This window comes from Psammomys obesus, unplaced genomic scaffold (genome assembly GCF_907164565.1).
Source record: "Psammomys obesus unplaced genomic scaffold, mPsaObe1.curated_primary_1811, whole genome shotgun sequence".
Lineage (NCBI taxonomy): Eukaryota > Metazoa > Chordata > Mammalia > Rodentia > Muridae > Psammomys > Psammomys obesus.
Window position 1 is genome coordinate 5,860,915 of NW_026585643.1, and position 8,735 is coordinate 5,869,649.

General features: G+C 45.7%; 1 protein-coding gene across 3 annotated transcripts in view; it reads right to left on the minus strand.

The window, feature by feature from the left end:
* Nucleotides 1-8,735, minus strand: part of Atp8a2 (ATPase phospholipid transporting 8A2) — a 504,296-nt gene that overhangs the window by 416,425 nt on the left and 79,136 nt on the right. For all 3 annotated transcript variants that reach the window (XM_055617218.1, XM_055617234.1, XM_055617226.1), the window contains exon 2: nt 2,567-2,711. In XM_055617218.1, coding sequence (XP_055473193.1) covers nt 2,567-2,711 — 145 coding nt within the window. The remainder of the gene's footprint in view (nt 1-2,566; nt 2,712-8,735) is intronic.

Below are 8,735 nucleotides of genomic sequence, written 5' to 3' on the forward strand. Positions count from 1 at the left end.
GACTTCCCCTAAGGATAAAAACCAGCCCTGATACAGACATGTATTGAGGCCTCATTGCTCTTAAATGTTCACTTCCTATTTGTTTTCTATTGCTATAATAAGCACATGAGCACAACAACTTGGGGGCAAAGGGTTTATTTCAGCTTACAGTGTTCAGGCAATCATGAAGGGAAGTCAAGGCAGGAACCTGGAGGCAGGAACAGAAGCAGAGGCCATGGAGGATGCTGCTTATCGGCTTGCTCTCCACAGCTCATCAGCCTACTTTCTTATACACCCCGGGACTACCTTACCCAGGGATGGACGCCACTAACCACAGTGAGATGGGCTCACCTACATTAATCATTAATAACAAAAAAAAAAAATGCCCTGCACAAACATGTCTACAGATTCAGCTAATGAAGGCATTTTCTCAATTGAGGTTCCCTCTTCCCAGATGACCTTTGTGTCAAGTTTACAAAACGACTAAACAGCACACTTCCTGTGGAAACTAGGGATTGGGGGGGGGGTCCCTATTTTATTGTCACTGTTTCAAACCTTCACAAAGAGATACCAAAATTGGTGGAACTAAGCAAAAATACCTTTTGAAAAGCACCAAAGCTTATTTTAAAAGAGAGAAAAAGAAAGAAAAGAAAGTGATGCTCCAATCATAGCTCCTTGCATAATATTTAACATTTTTTTAAAAAATGAACCTTAGTGGTTTCACAAAGAAATCAATAGAAATATCAATGATATGGAGACAGGAAAGAATATGGCCAATGCTGGGCTCCAGATGGCTTTTCATGCATTCAGAGTAACACAGCCATCATTCCAACCTACATAGCTGCTCTCCCTCTCTCACACCTTCACCTTCCTTCTCTAGCCCCAGGAACTACTAATGTATCCTGAAATACATTAGTATTCAATGAAATACATTGAGATAACCAAATCTCTCTTTTGGTTATTTCACACAAATCAGTTCATACAAAATAAGGCTTTTCATGACTTGTTCTTTCATTTAACACCTTTAAGGTTCTTCCATGTTGTGACATTTTATAGCTAGATAATATTTCATTGTGTGGCTCTTCACACTTTATAGACTCATCTGAATGAATGTGTGTGTGTTTTCTCCACTATAAGTCATGCTGCTTATGAACATTTGTGTACATGTATGTGTGGGGATTGCTGCTTTCACATGTGTTTGCTATGTATACCTAGCTTTGAAATTGCTGGATCTTACGGTAACTTTATGTTAATGCTTTTGGAGGCATGCCGAAGCACTAGTCCCATTTTTCATTCCTATTGGCCTTGTATGAAGCTCCAATTTATCCAAGGCTTTTCCAGCATTTGTTATCCATCTTTTTACTTTAATTACAATCACTCAAGTTTGTAAAAACACAATGTTCTGTTTGTAAGTTCTACAGCTCAAAACAAGCCTACTTATTCAGGAATGAAGACTCAGATATCCTAAGCTTTTTACATGTGTTCAAAGGTTATTCCTGAAGCATAAAATAAAGCCACAAATCTAACACTCCCTTAATAAAACAAAAAAACACCATCTCCACATATGTGCATTGTTATTCTTTCCCAAATTCTATCAAGAAATAGAAATGAGCACCAGCCAGACCTTGCTGCCAGTATGGCATTACCGAGGTATTGTAATACTTGAACATCCAACAATAAAGTTTTAGCCAAAGATTTCAAAAACAAAAAGAAAAGAAAGAACACTAGATTGCACCTCAGTAATCTGTGTTTAAATCCAGGCCTGAGTAGATCACAAAACTATCCCCAGAAGTCATCCACAGACATGAAGCTGGTCAAAGCCCAAAAGTTAATGACTTTTCAAAGTGTGTTGACACCGAGCTGAGAACCAACCTTTGCACAGCAGCAGGAATCTGCTTGCTGGTCAGATGCGGGTTCAATTTTTAGCTTTCCCATTTAGTAGCATGAGCATAGTGCAACATTTCACATCTCTCCACTCCAGTTTCCTGATCTGGAGGTAACGACTTGCTGCTCAGTGACACGCTGGAGAAAACACTGCTAAGGCACTTAACACGGTGGCCAGCAGACAGACACTAAAACCCTACCTTCATTCATCTTTCCGCTGACTCTGGACAAGGTTTCCTAGCAAATAAGACCCTTAGCAAACGCAGTGGGTCACTGGGAAATGAACTGAAGTCCCTGTGGCCTGTGGGATTCCCTTATAAAGCGCTTCCCCAAAGACATTCTGCAAACTACTCAGGAGAGTGATGACAAAGAGAACCATCAAAGCGGTTACAGGAAGGCTATGGAGATTCTTGGAAGGCAGGGCAGGGGTGGGAGGACACCTTCACTTTTATCGATGCCATTAGAATAACTTCACCTCGGCTCACAGATGGGCTGGGCACAGCACCGCAAAGGAGAGGAAGACAGCAGCTGTGTTCACATGGCCCACTGGGTTCCGGGGGTGGACCTCTGGGCTCAGGGTGGCTGCAGGAGGCAGACAAGCGAAGTGCCAGGGGAAACAAGTGGACCGAGGGTTGGCCGGGTGATGGAAAAGCCATCCCCTGAATGTGAGCACTGAGCTTCACCCGGCTGCCTGTTCTCCTACCTGATCTGGTTGTCGCAGAATTTGTTGAGAGGAGATTGGTTGAGGTAAATTATGCGGGCCGGTGCCTCTAGCTGGTCTCCAACAGACGTGGCCCGGGACATCTCATCCTCTGCCTTCTTGTAGCCCGCAGAAGAACGAACGGGTCCTGCAGAGACGAGGCGCGGGGTAGAAAACAAAACACAAAGAAGTCAGCCTCCAGGCCCGAGGCTGCGAGCGCGCTGCAGGCGGGGACCAGCCTCCAAGGATGCTCTGGAGAGACTGGGGCTGCCTATGTACCTTGGCTCCCCTTGGAGACTAGCCTGTAGCCACAGCGGCCGCCGCAGCGGCAGGCCCCGCCCCACCCTGCCGGGCCCTGGACCTGCGAGTCCCCACCCCTCTGTGACTTGAGATGCCCCACCCCGGACCTGTCAGAAGGCTCCACCCCCTGAGGCCCCGCCCCTCCTGGGACCAGTGAGGCCCCGCCTTCTTCGGAAGCCCTACCTCAACCTGGGCTTGTGAAGGAGGTTTCCCGGCTTCTCTAAGCAAGGCTACCCTGTCCTACCCGACCCCAACGCTCCAGGGCTTCTCGGCGGCCCAGAGCGCACGCCGGGATGGAGCTGGCCACGCTTGTAGCTTTCGGTACTGCCGTCAGCCAGGTTGGCTGAGGGGCGCTCTAGACTGCCTCAGACTGGAGAGGAGGCCAAGGGAGTCAGCGGCAAAGCCAGAAGACATCCACCTAGAGGCCACGCCTTGTCCCAGGGATTGCACTCAGGAGCTGGGTTTTCTGGGCTTCTATGATGATGCTTAGGCATAGTGAGACACACAGCCCTAGGGAGATGCCCTCAGCACCGTGCAGGAGCTGGTAGCACCTCTGCGCTGTGGAATCAGGGTCCCTCGCCAGGTGGGCACAGCTTGCTCTCCCACACACACACCCCCAACCCCCGCGATCTTGCAGGGCTCTGCTGCTGGTGTCCAAAAGCAGCTCAGATCACTTGAAAGGAGCAACTTCGCCATCTCCAGCTCTGGTCCAGCGCGCGCTCGCGCGAGCTTCCCCACCTCCCAGTTCTATGAAATTGATAGAAAGCGATGTCTCAAAGCTTCTGAGTGAGCTAAACTCCCCAGGACTTTTCTGGAGGTGTATGCTGAAGGATATACACACTGCACACGCAAACACACACACTCCAACTCCAACACAGCATTCCCTCTGCAAAGCGGCCTCCCACCTTGAGAAATAACCTTTAGGGAGAATCAAAGCTCACAGAAAAACAAAAGCCCTGCATTTGGAACCTTGTTTTCCTTAAAGATTCATCCAACTAATATATCATCCTCTCTACCTATCAAAAAGGTATTATATTGTACATCATTTACCAAACTTGCATCTTATATCAGAATAAACTCCCCACTTGCCAGCTACAGAGAAACCTGTTCCCTGACACGGAGAACATCTGAAAACTCACATTCTGTGAAATCATCTTGTTCACTTGGCTGTAATGTCACAATCTCTAACTCAAGGAAAAGGAAACTGAAAAGTCAAGTTGAGTATCCAGAGATGCTCTGCGGACTAGTGAAGAATGATTAAGTCTGGAGCAGGCTGAAGTCTGGAGCCCATGGCAGGTTGAGTCTTCAGTGCTCACACCTGTATCATGGTCACAAGACAGACCATTTCCTGCTACCTCTTGAATGGGCGTACCACACCAAGGCTACTTCTTTCTGTAGGGGTAACCCCTCATCTCTTTCCCTTTCACCAGCCAGTTTCTATGGTTTACTCTAGCCAGTAGACACTGTAAAGACCTCTCATTACAGAGACAGGGCAGCAGGAAACAACTGTGTCTGCTTCCATATTGGCTACCCCATCAGCTCTGCTTCCTGGATTTCAATCAAAGGAAGGGCAGCCCATGGTTTGGTTTTAGGTTTGTTTTGTTGTTTATTTTCTTCTCTCAGCAGGCTAGGAATAGAGCTTGGGGCCTCGCGTGGGCTCTGCCACTGAACCACATCCCCAACTCAGGCTGCATTTTAAAGCACTCAGTACTTGCAGACAGATGGAGAGTCCTTTTGTGACTAGTCTGTATAAAATAGGTTTCTCTCTCTCTCTCTCTCTCTCTCTCTGCCACTCAACCCCTTTTGTTTTCTACCTTAGCATTCATTACCATCACCTGGTATTATTTCTTTGTAATGTGTTACCATCACCTGGTATTATTTCTTTGTAATGTGTGTGGGTTTTTTTCCATATCCAACAGCCCAAGTTCCAGGACACCAGGGATCTGTTTTGACTACTAGAGTTACCTGAATGAGACTCCCAGAGTCCCACAGCCTGGCACAGAACGGGGCCCCATAAAGGATGCCTTTGAACTTCCCAGATAAAGCTACGGTGACAGGCACAGAAGACCTGCCACTGGCTGGGCTCAAACAGTTCACTGCCAGGACCACGCTCACTTAGTGGCTCTCCACTCCTCCAGACATCACACCTGTGAAACCATATCACCAAGGGAGCTCCCGCCATTCCCTACTTTGCAGACCACATCCTCCCAGATTCTGCACGACACCACTTTGTGAGTGATACTCATAAGCAGCCATGCCTGAAAAATCCGTTGTTAGATACTGCAGGCATCCAAAATAGGAGGCCTCGCCTCTTGTTCTCAGACATACCGAGTAGTTTCAGGAATCAAGTGGCAATCCACAGCATTACAGCTGCCGAGCACTGAATGACTGTTTATAACCAAGTAACTAAGAGTAGGACTGAATGTGTTAAGGGAGGTCAGAGGTCACACAGTAACTTGTGCTTTGGGTAGAGATGTGGTTGGAAGCTATAAGAGCCTTACAAGCATGGATTTTGTTAGGAAAAAGGAGGGCACTGTGGATAAGGACAATGAAAGCCCAATTAGGTGACTGTATTGAGGGCCAACTGAAAAATAAATCCGTGCTGAAGGTTTAAACTGAGGAAGTGCAGAAAAGAAGCTTAGGAAATAATAGGCCCTGTGGGCAGACTACACATGACATGCTGGCTCTAGAAGACCCAGCTTTGACCTGAGCTTCATCTGAAGCTACAGAAGATGTCTAAGCAAGAAAGATGAGCGTCCAGCAGTAACAGGCAAACTAGCAGGAGACGAGGGAACGGCGACCCAGAGATCAGCTGTGCAACCCAGATGAAGTCTGGTAAATGCATGGGCTGAGTGGAGAATGAAAGAAAACTTAAACCTGAAAAACATCTCAGAAGGAAACTGTGTGACTGTTTTTTTTTTTTTTTGAGAGGGAAAGAGAATTAGATACCTGAGGTTTAAAGCAGACTAGGAAAAAAGCATCACACACAAATAATAGAGCGATGGCCAGCTGTTAAGGGCGCATATATTCTTAGAGAGGGTTTGAGTTCTGTTTCCAACACCTATGTTAGGTTGCTCAAAACTGCCTGTAAATCCAGCCCCAGGGGACCTGGCGCCTCTGGCCTATGTGGACACTTGCAAGCATGTTACACGCACATAATGAAAAATAGTAAAAGAATGGAAACAATAGTTTACCCAAATGTTCAAATTCCGATACCTACTATGAGAGGTGAAAGATTATTAACACAAATAAGCAGTGACAAAGCAAGACTGATGTCATAGCTCCCAAGTTTTAGCATGCAACAACGCTCATCTTCCTATACTGAGAAGCCAAACTGGGAGATTTTATTCTATGAAGAAATAGTTAACAGTCCCCCCAGTGCCAAAATCCAGATAAATTTCTTTTAGTGCCATGACCTCATCTTGACCTACCCTTGAACTGGAAGATATATTTTCAAAATAACACAAATCTGTTTTGCCTAAGGAAGACACTGTGCCATATATAGCAGAGCACATTATGATAAAGGTTTCAAATTTGGACTCCTGAGACAAACCCGGAGTTAATGCATTTTGCAGATACCACAGCACAATAGCCAAGCGTATGCTTATAACTCCCCCAAATAAGCAGGCACAGTGTCAGCAGATAGATGGGTCAATAGATACCTGGTAGATGAGAAAGAAACCAAAGTGAAGGGAAAGGATTCAGAGAACAAGGCTAGGTGAATGAACAAGTGCCTCGAAGAAAGCAGAGGACAGTTGATGGACAAGGCTTTGAGGGAACTTATCTTGCCTAACCCCTAGTTGTAACCTAATGGATTAGATGCTTCTTGAAGACACCTAGCTGGCCATGGTACCATGGACTTCTTCCTTGACTGGGCATTGAACCCTTTTCCTCTCAGGGACAAGCCAGAGCACAGCAGCTACATCCGCACTGGGCAATTCTGTGAACTCACTGCAGTTCTTCGGACCGATGATGGCTACATGCTACAAGGTGAGCCACGATGAATCAGCAAGCATGGGAAGCAGAAAGGATGGTCTTTGCCTGTGGGCACACACTCTGCAGGATGAAGGCTTCTTACACCCACCAAGGGGACCAGGAGGCAGAGAAAACATTTCCTTTGCAATAAATATGAAGCAGCTGAAGGAGAGCCAGAGTCCCTTACTCCAATCCCACCATGTTGAGGTCTTTGGTATACATGAGCCACACCCTGATCATTCTATCAATTATTCATAACCAGATGTACCGACTAACACACAAGAGAACCTACGTTACCCCATAAAATAGGAGAGCAAGAAAGGTGAACCAGGAAGATCAAACTGCTGCTCACTTTATAGTTCACCCTGAAGCACTATGATTCCAGACCTCAGACACAGGTTTCACGAGATCAGCAGATCTCAACCTTCCTAACACTGTGACCCTTTAATACAGTTCCTCATGTTGTGATGACCCCCAACCATAAAATGATTTCATTGCCACTCCATAACTGTAATGTTGTTAATGTTATAAATTATAACGTAAGTATCTGATATTAGGAATATCTGATATGTGATCCCCCTGTGAAACGGTTGTTGGACCCCCCCCCCCAAAAGGAGCTATGACTCACAGTTGAGTAAAGCTGCATTAGACACTGGCCACTCGGATAAAGAGACACTAGGCCCCAAGAAGAAAATCTCCATTGGCAATATTCTGGCTGCTGGGTTGAACGAACCTTGAAGTGGTTGGAAGGTAACTGAGAGATGGTAAGTGGTATCTGACCAAGCAATTATGGGTAAGGCAATGGGTGAAGAGTAGGAATGGGGCAGAGGAGAGCTGACTAGGTACCGAGGCCACACGAGTGACTGCAAACACAGAGAGCACTGGATGGACAGGGATGCCCACCTAGCTGCTGTGGACTGCCAGCAACCTCTGCCTGCCACCTCTCTCTTCTCTTGGCTCTGGCTCTCTGTCCGTCTCTTTTTCCCATGCCACTGGGAGGGGGCATCCATATGGCCATGCATTCACCTTATGGAATCAAACAAGTGCCCTAGCGTTTCACTCATGCTCAACGTGTGGGTGATAGCAAGAACGTGCAGCTTGGTGGGCAGGAAGCAGGACAATAGACCTCTCCCTGAGATGTAAGCAGGTACAGGTGAGGAGGCCAGCTCAGTTCTAGCCATCCTAGAAATAAGCTGCATGAAACTCATGCTTTAACATAATGGAAATTCCTAGTCTTACCATTTCTTCCTGATACAAACTGGAATAGTATATATCTTGTAATGTTTATTATTTTATTATTTAATATTTGTATGGTATATGTAAATAAACATTAGCATAATAAGCTAATCCAGGCAGTTTGGGGCTTTTAAGTAAGGAATTAAATACAAAATGAAAGTTACTGTAGCTAAATTATTACAGCTTTTCATTGATTTAAGGAACATAAGAGGAGAAAACCCCTTATTACTTACCTAGCTAATTCATCTCCCTGGCAAAGTTTTACCATCTCAAAGTACAGATATGGAGAAAGAAGCAATCTGGTCCTCCTATGTCAAACTGTCTTAAAATAGCCTGTAACTAGCTCTGAGAGTCTGATAGAAATGAGAATAGAAGCAAAATCAGACCTGGCATGGTTTTTATTTTTGTTGTTGTTGTTCGAGACAGGGTTTCTCTGTGTAGCCTTGGCTGTCCTGGGCTCACTTTGTAGACCAGACTGGCCTCAAACTCACAGAGATCCACCTGCCTCTGCCTCCTCGAGTGCTGAGATCAAAGGCTTGCATCACCGTGCCTGTCACCCAAAGGGTGTATTTGAAACCCTTGGAACTTCCTGAGTGATGGGAATATAGGAGCCTTTATTATTATTATTATTATTATTATTATTATTATTATTATTATTATT